The sequence below is a fragment of the Bufo bufo genome, chromosome 4 (assembly GCF_905171765.1).
Source record: "Bufo bufo chromosome 4, aBufBuf1.1, whole genome shotgun sequence".
NCBI classification, from domain to species: domain Eukaryota; kingdom Metazoa; phylum Chordata; class Amphibia; order Anura; family Bufonidae; genus Bufo; species Bufo bufo.
This window is the reverse complement of record NC_053392.1, coordinates 284377134-284396086: the sequence shown is the minus strand read 5'-3', so window position 1 is coordinate 284396086 and position 18953 is coordinate 284377134. Positions and strand designations below refer to the sequence as shown.

The 18953-nt window shown below is 44.9% G+C and overlaps 1 protein-coding gene across 1 annotated transcript in view; it reads right to left on the bottom strand.

Annotated features, from left to right (window-relative positions):
* Window positions 1-18953, bottom strand: part of DDX43 (DEAD-box helicase 43) — a 162207-nt gene that overhangs the window by 16183 nt on the left and 127071 nt on the right. Inside the window, exons 11-13 of the mRNA XM_040430038.1 lie at window positions 18753-18840; window positions 17113-17240; window positions 7603-7712 (exon numbers count right to left, since the gene is read on the bottom strand). Of these exons, the coding sequence (XP_040285972.1) occupies window positions 7603-7712; window positions 17113-17240; window positions 18753-18840 (326 nt within the window). The remainder of the gene's footprint in view (window positions 1-7602; window positions 7713-17112; window positions 17241-18752; window positions 18841-18953) is intronic.

Genomic DNA, 18953 nt, shown 5'->3' with positions numbered 1-18953 from the left:
CTTACATTGCATGGCTCAGCAAAGAAATGAAACATGTCCTATACTTCTCAGTGAAAATCAGGACATGGCCCTATTGAAGTCTATGGATCAGCAAAAAAACGGAATGCAATCCTTATTTGCGGACATGCTGAACTGTCCGAAAAAAATAAATAAACGGATCCGCATTTTTGCGGAAAGCATACGGCCATCTAAATGAGCTCTTACAGGGTGAAAATAGGAAAAAAAATATTTTGAACAAAAAGGTGGGGTTAACCACCTCAGCTCCCCTAGCTTAAACCCCCTTAATGACCAGACCAATTTTTACAATTCTGCACTACACTACTTTCACGGTTTATTTCTCGGTCATACAACTTACTACCCAAATGAATTTTACCTCCTTTTCGTCTCACTAATAGAGCTTTCATTTGGGGGTATTTTATTGCTGCTGACATTTTTACATTTTTGGATATTAATAAAAATTGACCGAAATTTTTGCAAATAAAATGACATTTTTTACATTCCGTTGTAAAATTTTTCAAATAAAACTACATTTCTATATACATTTGTCTTTGATAAAAAAATAAAAAAATGCAATAAGTGTATATTTATTGGTTTGGGTAAAAGTTATAGCGTTTACAAACTATGGTGCAAAAAAATTTATTTACACACTTTGACTTTCTGAGCACCTGTCATGTTTCCTGAGGTTCTACAATGCCCAGACAGTAGAAACACCCCACAAATGACCCCATTTCGGAAAGTAGACACCCTAAGGTATTCGCTGATGGGCATAATGAGTTCATGGAAGTTTTTATTTTTGGTCACAAGTTAGCGGAAAATGATTTATTTATTTTTTCTTACAAAGTCTCATATTCCACTAACTTGTGACAAAAAATACAAGGTAGAAGGTATATCAGACGCTGTTAACAAAACAGCGTCTGATATACCTTTCTGGGGTTAAAAAAACGGAATTAGACTTACCGGTAATTCAGTTTCCATGAAATCACCATGACGGCCACAAGATTGACCCATGTGGGGGCAGGAAACAGAGAAGAGGTTAAATTGCCCCCTCCCACCACCACACCTCAGTGTTCCAAAGATATCAAGTGCCAGAAATGTATTAGTATTTCCCTGTATTACTTCATAGCAGGAGAAATAAAGGTGAAACTTCATAAAAAAGGGGAGGGAATATACGGGCAGTCATGGTGATTTCATGGAAACTGAATTACCGGTAAGTCTAATTTCGGTTTTCCCATATCACCATGACGGCCACAAGGAGAGTTATAAAATTACTTCTTATGGGGGGGGGGGGGGGGGGGGGGGAAACGGCTGAAGAACCTTCCGACCAAATGAGAGGCCAGAGGTTCCAGATAAATCTAAGCGGTAATGTTTCACAAATGTGTGAATGCTAGACCAGGAGGCAGCCCTGCATATATCGTCCAGGGAAGCCCCTGCTCTTTCAGCAAAAGTAGTGGATACAGCTCTGGTAGAATGTGCCCGAATATTGGATGGAGGATCCAGATTTTGATTCCTATAGCATAGGGTAATGGTGTCCTTTATCCATCTTGCAATGGAGGATTTTGAGACCCTGGATCCCTTATTTTTCCCAGCAGGCTGTCAGACTTCCTGAAATCTTTAGTGGCCTCTAAATATTTAAGGACTGTACGTCTAACATCAAGGGAATGAAATTTCTTTTCCTCCTGATCCTTAGGATTGTTGAAGAAAGATGGAAGAAAGATCCCTTGGCCTCTGTTGCGATCTGAGGCTACCTTTGGCAGGAAACCTGGGTCTAATTTTAGCACAATCTTATCAGTCATGGAAAGGTATGGTTCACGAATAGAGAGAGCCTGAATCTCTCCTAATCTTTTAGCGGAGGTAATTGCTATAAGGAAAGCGGTCTTAAAATGAAAGTAACTTAATTGAACAGTTCTCCAACGGCTCAAACGGGGAACACATAAGGTTATTGAGTACTAGATTTAAGTCCCAGGTCGGGGTGCGAGATCTCAAGGTCGGTCTAAGTCTACGGGCAGCTCTTATAAACCGTTTAATCCATCTATGGTCTGCCAGGTTGGTATCAAAGAGAGCGCTTAATGCGGAAATCTGAACTTTTAAGGTAGATCGAGAGAGACCTAGTTCAAGCCCATTTTGTAGAAACTCCAGAATCTTTTGAATGTTAGGCCCTTCAAGGTTTGGATTCTTTTCACCTGACCATGAGCAGAACCTTTTCCAGATCTTCAAATACATCGTAGATGTCACCTTTTTCCTGGAGCATTTCAAGGTGGCTATGACTTTGTCCGACAGGCCCTGAGACTTTAAGATGGAGACCTCAGGATCCAGGCCGTGAGTTTCAGGAATTCCGGATGAGGATGTAGTAAAGGACCCTGGTATAGGATGTCCCCTCTGAGTGGGAGTCTCACCGGGTCGTCTATTGCCAGTCTCAGGAGCAGAGCAAACAAACTCCTCTTGGGCCAGAACGGGGTGATCAATATCACTGTGGTTCTCCCTTCCAGAATCTTCTGAATGACCCTCGGGATGAGAGGCATTGGAGGGAATGCATACGCTAGATCCCAACACCATTTCAGAGAGAAGGCATCTATTCTCCAAGGATGGTCTCCCGCATTTAGGGAGCAGAATGTTTGTAATTTCGTATTCTTTTTTGTTGCAAAAAGGTCTATTGTAGCAAGTCCCCAACTCTGGGTTAGCATGTTGAAGACCTCTTGATTCAGAGCCCATTCTGTGTGATCTATCTTTTGCCTGCTTAAAAAGTCCGCTTCTAGATTTTGGGATCCCTTTAGGTGCATTGCTGAGATAGATCTTAGCTCTTTCTCTGCAAAAGAGAAAATTTCCTCTGTGATATTCTGGAGTCTCCTTGATCAAGTACCTCCCTGGTGTTTCAGGTAGGAGACCACGGTCGTGTTGTCCGATAGGACCCTCACATGCTGCCTTCTTATCAGCTGCCTGGCTGAAAGTAGAGCTTCCCTTACCGCGTACAGCTCCCTAAAATTTGAGGATTGGACAGATATGTGAGGCTTCCAAGTTCCCTGGAAGTAAGCCTTATCGACTTTCGCTCCCCATCCAGATTTGCTGGCATCCATGAAGATCGTTATTGATGGCGATTTGATCCATGGAACCCCCTGGGAAAGCTTGAAATCTAGAGAGCCCTTCTTGTTCCATTGGGACAATAGCCAATTCTGTATCACCCGACAGTGAGCCTGCGCGACTGAAGGCATACAGGAGGTTAGGAGGCCGAGAAGGCTCATCGCTTCTCTCACTGAGCATTTTTTCCGGTGTTGAAAGTGCCTCACCTTGCTTACCAGAGACTGGATCTTGATCTGTGGCAGGAAGGTCGACTGTGTTAGGGAGTCTAGTGTAACCCCTAGGAACTTCACCCTCGTGGATGGTACTAACATAGACTTGGGTCTGTTCACAATCCATCCTAGCTGTGACAGATGGGATAAAAATATTTCCAAGTCTGACAGTAGGAGCTCCTTTGAGTCTGCTATAATTAGGAAATCGTCCAGGTACGGCACTATATTTAACCCTTCTTGTCTGAGTGGAGCTATCATTTCTATCACCAGTTTGGTGAACAGCCTTGGTGCAGCTGAAATCCCGAAGGGTAGCGCTATGAATTGAAAATGGAGAATCTGATTGAAAGGGTCTGGGATCGCAAACCTTAGGTATCTCTGGTGATCTGGGTGAATGGGAACATGCAAGTAAGCGTCTTTCAGGTCGACCGAGCACATAAATGCTCCTAGCTTTATCAGAGGTACTATTGATTTCAGAGACTCCATTTTGAACTTCCTGTAAAGAATAAACTTGTTCAGTTGTTTCAGGTTTATAATAGTTCGAAAGTCTCCTTCCTTTTTTACTAAAAATAGGGTTGAATAGTACCCCCGGCCTCTTTGAGACGCGGGAACTGGGAAGTTTGAGGATCGGGACCTGACATATTCTGGTAGTAGGGACAGTATACATGGTACTTACAGACCTCAGATCAGTGTTCCGTGGCCGTCCCGCCTTTTATTCAAACAACTCTGCCTTCTGCGCTTGTGCTTCCGGGTTGCGTAATATGACCGAACCCGGAAGTGACGTCGGCGTGCGCACACGCTGGCCGCTGCACAGCCCAACCCACCGGGGAGGAGGAAGTTGCGGCCCGGGAGCAGGCTCCAGACCAGCCAGAGCGAGTCCTCTCGATACCCCTCAGTCCAGCATAAGCACGCGGCCGCCAGCGGACTGGGGGAGCTCCGATTGAGCTTCAGGTAAACCAGGAGACCGTCCTCAGACCCTCCTGGAGAAGAATAAAAATAAAAAAGGGTGTAGGAAACACTTCAATTTCCCATCTTCATCTCCCTGCCAGCCCGCAGGGAGACTCTTCTCTGACCCTGGCCACGACTCTTCTCTGACCCTGGCCACAGTGGGGACAGGAACACTGAGGTGTGGTGGTGGGAGGGGGCAATTTAACCTCTTCTCTGTTTCCTGCCCCCACAGAGGTCATGGGTCAATCTCCTTGTGGCCGTCATGGTGATATGGAAAAAATCGGATCTACAGACTGCCAGCGAATGATCGCCGCTGGCAGGCTGTAGATCAGCTAGTTTACCTTCCGATCCTGTGTGCGCGCGTTCACAGGAAATCTCGCGACTCGCGAGATGACGCACCGATGCGTCTATGAGGAACAAACAGACCGCCCGCAGGACGCATCCCTGCGTTAGGCGGTCGGGAGGCGGTTAATGAGTCCCATTAACCCCAATCTTGCTGGCTCATTCATTGATTGCAGTGGCGCTCCTCCTTTACTGTGCGGCCGAAGTGAAAATGAAGCGTGCCGAGCAGCGCACCGCCTACATCCTCAATGCTGCAGATGGACAGGAGCGCTGCCGGCCAGGCTATCCCCTTGTCCATGCCACATAGAAGCGCCTGGCTCTTCCCTCAGGAGGTACCCTACACGCCAGGATAGATGTCCAGTACATCGCAGGCTGCTGTCCTTATGCAGTACAGCCTGCTATATACTGGCCACATGCAAAACAACGGCCATTGTTTTCCCCTTCCCCCTGTATTCGTCCTATAAGACACTACCGTTTTCCCCTCACTTTGGGGGGCGGGTGCATCTTATAAGGCGAAAAATACGTTGCATAAGGGCTGGGAAGAGGTGACATACTTTGCAAGCTCTAATTTTTACAATTAAAAAACATCTGGAATTATAGAGATCTATTAGGGTGAATAGGATTTTACACTGTTCCTGCTGCCCTGTGCACACAGCATCAGAGAGCTTACCATGGCAGCTCTGGATGGCTTCACTAGCGTCCTGGCTGCCATGGTAACCAATCTGAGCCTCGCGATTTCACGGCTGGGGCTACGATCGGAAGCTGCCACCAATGAGAATACTAAGGAGGGTGGGGGGGTTCTTAATTAACCCCTAAATACAAATGTAGGCAGCGGGTGCCGGTTGAATCACACAGCCGGCACCCGGCCTCAATGACAGGGATCCCAGCGAACTGAGTCAATTACCCCTCAGGTGCGGCATTTGTATTTAGGGGTTAATTTTATGCATTGGTGGCACAGTGGCCACAGTCCCCAAGCCCTCCTCAGTATTCTAATCATTGGTGGCGCAGCAGCAGCTTCACAGCCCCTTCCCTTAATACTCTCAATGGTGGCCAGTGGCGTCACAGTGGGGAGGGAGGGACTGCTGTAATGTGCACCCGACTTTTTAGAGGCAGTCAGCACTCAAGTGCGACTGCCCCTATGACGTCACTAAAAAACAGCAGTAATTAAGAAACGGTGATATCGCCCATTTCTTAATACCGCGGTATATCAGTTATACCAGTATATTGCCCAACCCTCCCTTCAGTAAAGCCAAAAACCTGTGCGTGCCCCTGCAAGAGCTGTGTCCAAATGGCTCCTTAGTGGAATAAAATCAAGAAATGGAGGCAGCGCCAATAAAGTAGTTAAGAGAAAAATGGGGCCGCAAAAAAGATAGAGCATGTCCTATTCTTGTCTGCATTTGCAGACAAGAATAGGCATATCTCTCATAGGGCTGGCTGGCATCCATGTTTTGCGGATCCACAATTTGCAGAACACAAAACAAATATGGTCGTGTGAATGTAACCTAAGTCTATGTATAAAATAACTGATTAACTATAAATGCTGCTGCCATTGTACAAGATGCACGCAGCAAGATATTAGACATCCCTTTAATACCGAGTCTGACACAAAGTAAGTCAGCGTAAAATAACAGATTAACTATGAATGTGGCAGCAGTTGGACAAGATGCACGTGGCGATTACACTCAACCTGCAGCATCCCTGCTGTCTCCCTATACTCTCCCTACAGTATCAAAAAACTCTCACTACGGATCTCCCTGCACTCTCCCTCTCAAATATTCTTTGTTAAACAGTTTTCTGCAACACGGTCCCTAAAGCATAAGTGCTTTTCATGTCTCTCCCTATGCTCAGCTCACAGTGAAATGCCAGAGACCGCGCAGGATGAGGGTTTTATAGGGCTGTGACATCACAGGAGATGGCCATCTACGGATTGGATGGCTGCACAGCATTATGGGTGATCTTGCGTTCCTGGGCTTCTTACTTTCACTTTGTAACACTTGTAGCTGACATTTTAGAAAAAAAATAAAAAAACACTAATTTGTAACCACAAAGTGTGAGGAAATTAGGATTTGTGGCAAATTGAATTTTTCCTAAACTTTGGATGCTTCAATTCACTCAACACAAGTAAACAGGATATATTACAAGATGTAATATTTTCAGATTTTTTAGCTTCAACTTCCTTAAAGGGGTTGTCTCATTGCTAACATGCCACTAATGTCAGATGGGCAAGTCTCCCACCTCTGGCACCCATACCTATTTATAGCGCATAGTGCATGCGAGGCCGCCATCCATTAATGTCTATGTGACTGGTTCTGGCTCGGCCATTTTCAGCAGCCCAATAGAAGAGAATGGAGTGGTAGCTGCGCGTGCACATTGTGCTCCACATTCATTTCTATGTGACTGTTTCTGGCTTGGCTACTGTTGGCAGTCCAATAGAAGGGAATGGAGTGATGGTTGCACTTGTGAAGTGTGCTTTCAATTAATTTATATGGGACTTTGGAAAAGTGCGGAGTGCGCTTGCGTGGCTATTTTCGGAACTCCCATAGAAGTAAATGGAGAGCACGCTGCGTATGTATGATGCACTCCTGTTCACTGTGGGGGCTCTGTTCTACAGATAGAGGTGGGAGTCACACCTATCTGACATTGATGGCATATCCTAGCGATATGCCTCCAATGTGTGAGATGACACAAACCCTTTAAAAGGCAACCAGTGCTTTAACTTGATCTGGTGTCAAAATCACATCGGAGCTTGGAAGGCATCAAAATCAGTTGCATTCAAAAGGTGATTGTATACAGGAATATATCCATTATGCTTCTTAGGATGGGGTTTCCTCAAAGATAATGTAGTTCCTTTTGAATTTAATTATAACGTCAACAAATAGCTAAAACAAACACCGTAACAAAGTGCTCATCTATCACATGACAAATGGGGTGTCCATTGCTTTGAGAAGAAAAATAACAGTACATACTGCAGCATTCTTCCCATTTTAGGATACATGTACAACATCAGTAAATAACATACAATGTATCTCACCAGTTTTAAAATCATCCAGTGCTTGTTCTCGATCACATTGCTCTCTATTACCATGTAAAGACTGAACAGGAATTCCTTGAAGGCTGAAGTCACTGGCTAAATCGTCAACACTAGAACAAAGAATGCATCAAGTAAGATACATTATCTATACTATGAAAAAAACATCTGTCTGCAAGTAGAGTCACAAATACAAACGGCACACAAAGCTGAAAAATGCTTTCTATTGTTTGATAGAATCTCTATGTGACTACCATGAAGAGAGAATTCACACAGGAGCAGGAAGCCTTTTTATACATCTCTGTAATTATTCTTTCTACCACTTCTCCCTATAGCCAGGTTATGGGTTTCCTTTAGACATCATGATTTATGATTTCTCGCTTAAGTTCTGCAAGTAGATAGTTCATCTCAGCCTTTTAGGAATGTAGCAATGGGTAAAGAATAAATGCTAAGAACATCTGTGCAAGGATTCTGGTATTCTGTTCCAGCATAGGAACAAAATACCAGAACCAACAAATCCAGCATATGGGCATTTTCTTTAATAGGGTCCGTCGAGTGCCTGCCGTGAATACTGGCATTTTGCCATATATCAGCCTTTCTTGTTGGAATCTGCAACTGACTATCCCGCCAGAACCTCGTCTTAGGCTGTGATATTCAATAGTGCACCAGAAAAGGAAAATGTAAGCGCCAAAAAGATTTATCACTAGAAAAGGGGAAAGAGTCAAAATATTGGCCTACTTTCAAAAGATTCAGACTTAATTCAGATTGAAAAGGTCTGTAAGAGGTAAACCAGTGGCATACACTCTCTGACCCATACAGGGCACCATAAGTAGGTCCAACACAAGGGTGCTAGTTGGCCTGAAGCCTTGTCACTTCCCAAGTTCTTGAGATCTAAATTTGTAGAAAAGTGTCTAGTTGCCCATAGCAACCAATCAGATCCCACCTTTCATTCAGAGCTCTTTTGGAAAAGGAAATGATCAATCTGATTAGTTGCTATAGGCAACTAAGCCAGTTTTCCTTTGATCCACTTTTGATAAATCTCCCCCATTGTTTCCTTAAAAGAATCATTATGCTGTGCTGTATTCCAATAACAGTTTTTCATCCAATCGGGAAAATATACTGCCCCCTTTGCATGTGACTGCAGTTCTAATTTGGTTTTTGTTTGTTTTCCACCTATGAATAAAAGCTTTAGCATCCAAAATGTTGCTGGCATAGGTGTTTCCGCCCAAGGTATTTAAACCTTTCAAATGTGACCACGGCATCTGAGAGCCAAAAACCAAGGAGCACAGTGCTTCAACGGGATGGAACGACTGCCCCCATCGCCGATCAGGAGACGTTCATTCCCTGTGGCAGCCTCTGTTTCCTGAAGGATCAGAGGATGGCAAAGTTATGTTCTTATGAAGACCCTAACTGTGATGGGGCATAGGAACATAGCGCTAATGCATGAGAGTCTGAGAGAAGCAATCTTATGATCGCATGTTAAAGTTCCCTGGAGGAATCTTTTTTTAAACTGTAAAAAAAAATAAAAATTTTTTAATTTCTAAATTCTAGTAAGGCGATACAAAGAAAAAAAATATATTTTTTTAAATATTTATTTTCAGTATTAAAAACACAATAAAATTATATAAAATGTGATATTGTTGCAACCGTACAGTCCTGGAGAATGAAGGGAACAGGTCAGTTTTACAGCACGGAAAACACTGTAAAAACAAACCCATAAAACTGTGGAAGTGTTTGTTTTCTAACTGAACCCCATTTGGAATTTTTCTCCAGCTTCCCACTACATGGTTTGCAGTAGTAAATGGTACCATACAAAGTACAACTTGTCTCACACAAAAAAAAAAAAAAAAAAAAAAAAAAAAAAGGTATGGCACTAGGAGTAAAAGCAAAACAAAAAAAAACTGAACATGGAAATTGTCCTGGTTCTGTAGGATTTAAAGGGGTTGTTGTCTCACATCAGCATTTTGCTGGCTGGATTCATTTTTCCAACACATTATACACTGCTCGTATACAGGGGTAACGATCACCCTGTAATCAAGCAGTGGTGGCCCTGCTTGAACACTATAGGAAAAAGGCACCGGCCTCTCCGGTGTTTGGGAACGTGGATCCGTGCATAGGTATGCATGCATGCGCAGCAGCTCCTGTGCCAGCCACCTCTTATCTGCACTGCAGAGGTGACCGTATCCCCTGAAAATGGGCACCATATAATGCAATTGAAAAATGAATCAAGCCAAAAAATGAGGCAATATGGACAAGCACAATACATTAGTAAGTGCCTTGTATTAACTTTCTCTACAATAAATGCCATTTGCTGAAGTGACACAACCCCTTTAGATATACACATATTTGGTAGAGATGGAGGACCAGAACACACCATTAGATTTACATTTGAATTGGTGGAAGCCATATTTCCTGTTGCCAGTTAGAAATACATTCAGTGCTCCAGCAGCCTTTGTCTACATGGGCTCTGATCTCTTCTTGCAAGGACATCTGTGGACTTCTAATGTTGCAGTTAAGATTATTATCAGCACTCTATCTTGATAATATTGATAATCCAATATGCAATCATTGAAAAATATAAAAGAGGCTCCAACAGGAAAATGTCTCTACTGACAGAACTCATAGCTCTTTTCTCTTTTTATATTGAAGATCTAAGCTTTAGGTCTCATGTACCTAGCAATTCCATATACACAGATGCATACATTACACTACACAAGCAGTCATCCATATTGCTTCCTTTGCTGGCTGGATTCATTTTTCCATCACATTATACACTGCTCGTTTCCATGGTTACAGACCACCCTGCAATCCCTCAGTGGTGGTCATGCCTGCAGTATAGGAAAAAACACCAGCCTATGTGCGCTTCCAAGTTCCTAGCCACCAGAAAGGCTGATGCTTTTTTCCTGTAGTGTGCAAGCACGACCACCACTGATGGATTGCAGGGTGGTCTCTAACCATGGAAACGAGCAGTGTAATATGATAGAAAAATGAATTCAGCCAGCAAAGCAATATGGATAATAACAATATATTAGCGAGTGGCTTGTATTAACTTTCTCTACATGATAAATGGCACTTACTGAAGTGAGACACCCTTTAACACCCCCCCCCCCCAAACAAAATTGAAAAAAACCTTTCCAAAATGTCTCTTTAAAGGGAGTCTTTCACGCCGATTCACCGTATTAACCTAATAACAGACTTATGTCCACGGCATCCCCCCTATTAAAACTGTGCTTACCGTATGTTGCTTGCTATCATAGTTCTGCCGAAAAACACTTTTAATCCATATGCAAATTAGGCTGTGAAGGTGCCCAGGGGCGGCGTAACCTGGGCACCTTCACAGCCTAATTTGCATATGGATTAAAAGTGTTTTTCGGCAGAACTATGATAGCAAGCAACATACGGTAAGCACAGTTTTAATAGGGGGGGATGCCGTGGACATAAGTCTGTTATTAGGTTAATACAGTGAATCGGCGTGAAAGACTCCCTTTAACCCCTTAAGGACACAGCCTTATTTCACCTTAAGGACCAGGCCATTTTTTGCAAATCTGACCAGTGTCACTTTAAGTGGTGATAACTTTAAAACACTGACTTATCCAGGCCATTCTGAGATTGTTTTTTCGTCACATATTGTACTTCATGACACTGGTAAAATGAAGTCAAAAAAATAAATTTTTATTTATAAAAAAAATACCAAATTTACCAAAAATTTGTAAAAAATTGCAAATTTCCAAGTTTCAATTTCTTTACTTCTATAATACATAGTAATACCTACAAAAATTAGATTTTTTTTACTCACCGTAAAATCCTTTTCTCGTAGTAGGCATTGGGGGACACAGGTTGTAAGTAAATGCCAGGAAAAGAGAAAAGATAAGACCTGCATCCCATGGGTATATGTCCAACTACCACTAGGAGGCGACACTAGACATAAAAAAAAGTGTTGGCTCCTCCCCGTTGGGCTATACCCTCTCCACAGGCACCAGGCTAATCAGTTTGTACCAAAAGCAGTAGGAGAGAGAAGAAAGGCAAGGAACCAACAACTCCCGTACCGGGAAAAATCAAGAGACCAGCCCGGAGAAGTGGAAGTAAAAAACATAGGGTGGGATCTGTGTCCCCCAATGCCTACTACGAGAAAAGGATTTTAAGGTGAGTACAAAAAAAATCCAATTTTCTCGTGCATGGCATTGGGGGACACAGCACCATGGGACGTCCCAAAGCAGTCCCCGAGGGTGGGAAATAAACAGCCATGCCACCAGTTGGGCATACAGGTGCAGGAGAACCATGTGACCCAACAGGAGAAATGCACGGAATAGGCAAGAAGCCTCATAACAAGGGAGAAACCCCAAGGAAGCAACAGCGAAGACTGCCAGCACCCCAGGACAAATGCCTGGGAGAAAGTCCCAAATGCAAGAAGGCGGCAAAGGGGAACACCCAGCTCATCCAAAGGCTGGAGAGAAAGTAGGACAGCACCGCGTATTGGAGCTACCTAATATTCTAATTGTCTCAGGCTAAAGCACAAACACCCTGTGGCCAACCCTTGACAGGCCAGGGGAGCAAGGAAACATGGAATCACTGAAGGCCAAACGAGTGAGGGAAGCCATAGCAAGGCTCACATGTGAACGGAGCAGGTCTCCCCTCACCGCAAAGCAAATTATGAAGTTAAGCGCCCTATTGAAAGGAGAAAACCCCAGAGACGCTAAGGGAAACCGCCAACCCTTGGAAAGGGAGGGGGTTGTAAGTAAATGCCAGGAAAAGAGAAAAGATAAGACCTGCATCCCAAAATCAGGAGATGAGGAACGAGCCTCTGAAAACAAAATATCGCTGAGAAGCGCAAGACCGGAGAAACTCTGGCCAAACGAAGTATCATGGAAAAAAAAGGGGGACCAGAAGCAGGCCCAGGAAATCTCAGCAGGGATACACTGGACTGAGAGACATGGGAGGAGAAGGAGAGCACTCCCAACAGTCTAAGGAGGAAGGTTCTACCAACAGGAGGAAGTCCCTCCCGAAGGATCCCATAAGGTGGAAATGCAAACCGTAGCACTAAACCACTCAATACCAGATACTTGACGTGGGAGGATGGGAAGATAGACACAAATCCCAAGAGGTTCACAAGGCTATTGGAACCTACAAGGGGAACAATCAACCCAGGCCCCCCCAAACAACGATTATCATACAGAATCTGTGTGGTCAAATGAACGGGGACAGGGAATCCAGAAAGGAGTACCCGGTATGGGCTCACAAGGAACCAGGAACTGAACCAGCAGAGGACAACAAAAGCCATAATATCCAAGAAAAAATGAAAAGAACCACCATATGGGAAGGAATTGGTCATGGACAACTAGCCATTCCAAGAATAGTGGCTAGCAATCTGCATACATTGTCCCGGGGAGGGCAAGTACAGCGGCTTGGGTTGTACCACTAAATCGACAGACACCCATATGCATAAGGAATGGCGAAGTCGCTATGAAAGAAACTGGGTGTGACTACACGAAATGTAGAAACCAGCTGCTACCGACATACAGAAGACTCCCCGGGGAAGAAAGTACCTGACAGGCGCAGACAATAGCAAGGTCCAAGGGAACTGCCCTCTGTCATATAGTACAACTAAGCAGAGAATATAAGGGAACACCCGGACACAGAAGGAACTACGGAACCCTGTCTGATGTCAGAGCAATCAGCAGAAAATTCCCCTACCAGGCAGGTGTGTGGCGCTCAGTGGTTCTGTCCCTGACTCATCAGGAAGGACGTCCAGCGAGGAAAGGTAGCGGTCCAGCGACTCCACCAGGGATTGGGAGAGTCAGGCAAGGTTCCCATGGTTCGACAGGGAGGGAGCCCATTCAGGGGGACCTACACAAAAGGGTGGGAGGGGGGAACAAGCAGACCACATGGAAACCTCCGTAGACAACGGACGCACGTGAAATACGGAGGCTGGGAGAGGAGGCCCTTATAGAGCAGCAGGGCTGTCCTATCTAGCCCCGGATGCCACATTCCCAAGAGGTGCTGCAGCAGCTATAGATCAGGTGGTCAGGGCTGCAGGAGAATGAGACAATTGAGAGAAGGGGGAGGGGGGGAGGAGCCTGCATAAGCAAATCAGCCAGAGGCTGCCTACCAGACCGCAGGAGCTGTACAGCGCGCCCCATGCAGGAGAGCAGAAGATGGCGACCCGGTGAGAGAAGGAGCCGGCAGCCGGAGGAAGAACCGCCCCTCTGAGTCAGAGCAGGGAACCCGCGCAGGAGCTGGATTCGACAGGCAGGAGAGGCCCCTCCCAGGCTCCCCCCATGGAGGGGAGGAGACAGAGCAAGCCTGGGAAGCTCAGGAGTGGGCGGGGAGTTGCGGCCTAGTAGGCCCGAAAAGCCGGGGCCTCAATTAGTAGAGCGCGGCCGGAGACGGACGGCCACGATCGCGGAAGTGATCCGAAGCTGCCGCAACTAACGGGGGCCAGGTGGGGGAGAGAACTGGAGAAGCGACTAACAGAGAAAAAATAAATAAAACGGAAGGCCAGGGGGCTTCTGGGGTCAGGATACAGCTAACAGATGCAGGTATCCGGGAAGGGAGAGAGAGAGAGGGGTGAACGTGCCCAGGCCTGGGGGGGGGGGGGGGGGGGGGGGGGGGGGGGGCAACTAAAGTGGAACACGATGGAGCCACCCCTGCAGCAGGCCGGAACCTGCAGAGAAGAAAAAATGATTGAAGAAAAAATAAAATAAAGTAACAGGATGACCTGCGCAAAAAGGGCAGGTCAGGCCTGCCTCCTACGGACACTAGAACAAGAATGATTAGCCTAGTGCCTGTGGACAGGGTATAGCCCAACGGGGAGGAGCCAACACTTTTTAGGTCTAGTGTCGCCTACTAGTGGTAGTTGGACATATACCCATGGTGCTGTGTCCCCCAATGCCATGCACAAGAAATAAAAGGTTATTTGAAGTTTCTGATCCCCGTGGTCACATACCGCGGGGATCAGAAACTTTGCAAACCGCAGGTCTGAATTGACCTGCGGTTTGCTGCGATCGCCGACATGGGGGGGGGGGGGGGGGGGGGGGGGGTCACAGGATGGTCCTCATTGGAGCGTTTTATAGCGCGTACGAACGCGCTGTAAAACGCCCTACGCCCCAAGAAGTACAGGAGCTTCTTTGGGGCATAGTGTAGCGCTTTCCCGTACATAGACTTCCAGGAACGCGCGACAATGGGCGTTCGCTTGCACAGGAGCTGCGTATGTGAGACGGCCGTAGAATCGCGCATACAGAGCGCTCCATCCAGTATGCTCAGGTGTGAACCCAGCGTAACTCTCAGCTAGATGGGTTACTTCAAAGCAGGTAGTTAAAGAGCAGTCTCAGATCTCCTCTGTACTCTGGGTGCCATAAATGACGATCCTATACACAGCCGATAGCTCTTGCACACACAGAGCTGAAGATGTTAACAGAATAAAGCACAGAGGATGGACTGGTGGGGTTTGGCTGATGAGCAGCACCGTTTGCACGCCATGCTACATTATCACAGCCTCACAGCAATCTTTTCCATCCAGGCTGCACTTTCACTTTGCTCCTACACACAGAGCTAAAAAGGTTAGCACCTCCTACCAGAGAAATATCAATGGGGCACTCAATAGAAAGGAACAAAACAACTAATAACTCTGTGCTAGCTTTATCCCCCAAAGAACTCAGAAAATCTTTACAGGTGAGTAACCTAAAAAATATATAAATCCAAGCATGCAAAAGTATGCACCCTGTAAAATTTGGTTAAGGTGTGAAGTGAAGACTACATAGCCTTGCACACCTGAAGACACATTGTCCAACAACTGCACTGGTAAAATAAGCTATGACCCCTTCCCTTGGTGTGGGAGGCCTCACCAAAGATGGCCTCAGAGGCCTCCAGCCCATTGCAAGGGATGTCCGGAATAAAAAATAAAGAATCCAATTGATGGACGGAAGACGTTAGAGACAAATAGACTCAAGGAGCCCTGACAACATTCACATTAAAGCGGGAGAAGAACAAGATTACAGGAGAACACCTGTACACAATGCCTTAATTCAAAAGTAGATATGATACAACTTTGGGGAAGAAAGGCACAAAATGGAACACTGTTATCCTGGTTAAGAACCAGGAAAGGACAATTGCAAAAGAAAAAAAAAAAAAAAAAAAAAAAAAAAAAGGCCATTTGAGATGCCTATCTGATGGAGGAGACAGCAACCAAGACTGTCACTTTCCTGGGGACAAAACAAATGTGAATTTCCCTAAAAGGCTCAAACGGAGCCAACTGCAAGGAACCTAGGACCAAATTAAGATCCAAAAACCAGGTGAGAGGATGATGGGAAACAGCCTCGTGGGCGACCTCTAGGAGAAAAGATTGAATAGTAGAGCAGAGACCTGAACCTTGAGTGAACTAAGTCCATGCCCCAAGTCCAAAACACGAAGAAAGAATAGGATCCCAGACAAAAAAAAAAAAAAACAAAGAGGGAGTTAACGCTACTCACACCACTGGAAGAAGCACTTCCAAGTCCTATAATCGGTCTTGGACAAATACGGTTTCTTGCCTTTGGAAAGTCCTCACCACACGGTGAGAAAATCCTTGAGACTTTTATAGTGGATTCAACAACCTAGCAACTCTAAATGCTAGAGGAAAGCACTGCAACAGAGGACCTGGACAAAAATCTCCTTGAAATGAAAAGAGGAACAAAGCACCGCTGCTGCAGAATTTTTTATGAGAGGGAAGAAAGGGAACAGCATGGGGGAAAGAGCTGAAAGGATACTAGTCCAAATCCAGAAATCTCACCCATCTTCATCCTCTTAGTTTTAGCTCACCCGTGGTACCAGAAGGGTCACACAATGAGCGTCTGACACACAGTTGTGGCAGCACTCTGGCAGGCCAGGTCATAGAGGAGCTGAGCTGCTCTGTTCCTTTCTGCCTTGAGGGTTAAAGTATGGGGGTGGTGTGTGTGTGTGTGTGGGGGTGGGGTGTGTGTGTGTGTGGGTGGGGTGTGTGTGTGTGTGTGTGTTGGTGGTGGGGTGTGTGTGTGTGTGTGTTGGTGGTGGTGTGGTGGTGGGGTGTGGGGGTGGTGTGTGGTGGGTGTGTGTGTGTGGTGTGTGTGTGTCTTTAGCTATGTCTGTTTCCCAGTTAACTGCCTGAACAAAAATTTTTTTTTTTTTAAATGACTATTTCAATTCATTAAAATGTTTGTGGCTAACCACATAAGTAGTGAGACGTAGCACTCTATATTATCTCTACACAGTGTGAATGTGTATAAGTTGGTGAGAAGGAGAAGCAACAGCCATATAACATGGTCCTGTGCTAAATGATTAAACAAAAAAACTAACTCAACCCTAGCACAGAAATCACATACTGAACCATGCAAGCTATAGATTACTCATGGTATTTTGTCTGGTAACAAAGCTAACCAAAAAGGTGTTACTTCAACATACATATTGCCATTCAGAAAATCAGCATTTCACTCAGGCATGTGTACACAGCAGTGTGGTTTCTTTAAAGTTCAAACAAACAAGGGTTTAGCATAGCAAACATACATCAGCTTCTTTCCCACAAATATGATGACTTTATTTTCAGGTTTTAAGGAATCGATAAAATGTAGCATGAACGCTCTCTTCTCCTCTTCTGCGATAACTAGAACTTTCTGCTCAACTGTATTGACAGCCTAGAGAAATAGAATGAGCATTAATGCACGCGAGAATACTAAAAAGCTGAAAAGAATATGCAACAGACCAAAATTATGAATCAACACATAGTGAGAAGCATTCTTCATGTCTTATTCTCTATATTTCGAGTGTGGTTAGTACAAATCTCTTGCAGCACTTTGGTTGGATTCAAGCCCAGGACCTAAGGCAACCTATGCATGGAGTTAGTATGCTCCCCCTGTGTCTGCATGGATATCCCCAGTACACTGGTTTAGGCCTCTTTAACACGACCGTATGGCTTTTTCAGTGTTTTGCGGTCCATTTTTCACGGATCTGTTGTTCCGTTTTTTGTTTCCGTTGTATTTCCGTTTCCATTCCGTTTTTCCGTATGGCCTATACAGTAATAACATAGAAAAAATTTGGCTGGGCATAAAATTTTCAATAGACTGTTCCGCAAAAACGGAACAATACGGAAGACATACAGATGAATTTCCGTATGTGTTCAGTTTTTTTGCGGACCCATTGACTTGAATGGAGCCACGGAATATGATTTGCGGGCAATAATAGGACACGTTCTATCTTTCAACGGAACGGAAAAATGGAAACTGAATACATTCCTTTTTTTTGCGGAACCATTGAAATGAATGGTTCCGCATATGGACCGTATACGGAACGCAAAAAACGTCCCGTAAACGGACGTGCGAAAGAAACCTTAGAGAAAGTTTAGATTCTGAGCCCCACTGGGGATAGTGAGTAATGACTGTCTGTTAAGTGCTGAGGGATGTGTCATCACTGAGACGTCAATAATAAATTACTGGAGCAAATAACGACGGCGGGAAGATACGGTCTGTCTTTTATAAATAATGAGCAAATAAGTTGCAGACCATTTAAATTCTCTTGCTAATACAAGATACATCGCATTTGACTACTTGAAATCTCTAAATGCTACTGGACTGCGGGAAGATTTATCATCTCCTTGCGCCTCTTAAACACCCATTTGTGACAAATTTTGCTACAAGTGGTGTTTCTGCGCCGCTTTTAAAAAGTTGTCGTGCCACGAGTGGGGCCAGCCTATCTTCATTTGCATTTGTTTTCAGGCACAAATGAAGGACAGATATCTATGGCAGCTCTGAATTGCTGTAGATTTCTCTTTGGCACATGGAGTGCCGGAGAATGTGACTAATTTATGACGTTGTAAATTAGTTGCATCCCCCAGCAGTGCAGGAGATTTCAAAGACCGGATTAAAACCCCGGGGATAAATCTCCCCCTGTATTTCTAACATACTATAAACTATGCCAGTACACTGGTGATAAATGGCCTCCGTGAGTCACCTCTGCAGCCAATTGCACCACCACGGCTAGTAATTGGTTGCAGAGACCATGTAGTTAGACACACACATCATAGTTAAAGCCAAGTAAACAGACCTCCGGGGAGCACCGGAGCAGGGATCTAACAGGTTCCAGTTGGTTGCTTTGTTGTTAACACTACAAACAGGAAGGAGGGGGGAAGGGGGATGAAAAAATAAGCTTACAGCTAAATCCAGAGTCCCAACATACACCATCATTGGGTCCTTTAAATATGAATTGGACAAACGACGAACTCCTTCTGGCCAGGTTGCACTACGAATGAAGAAAACAAAATATGGTACATGCATGCTGCCATTACCCATACTTCTGAATATGATCCATTCTTCTAGTAGCTTTTAGGGCAATGCACAGAGGCAGTATGGCTT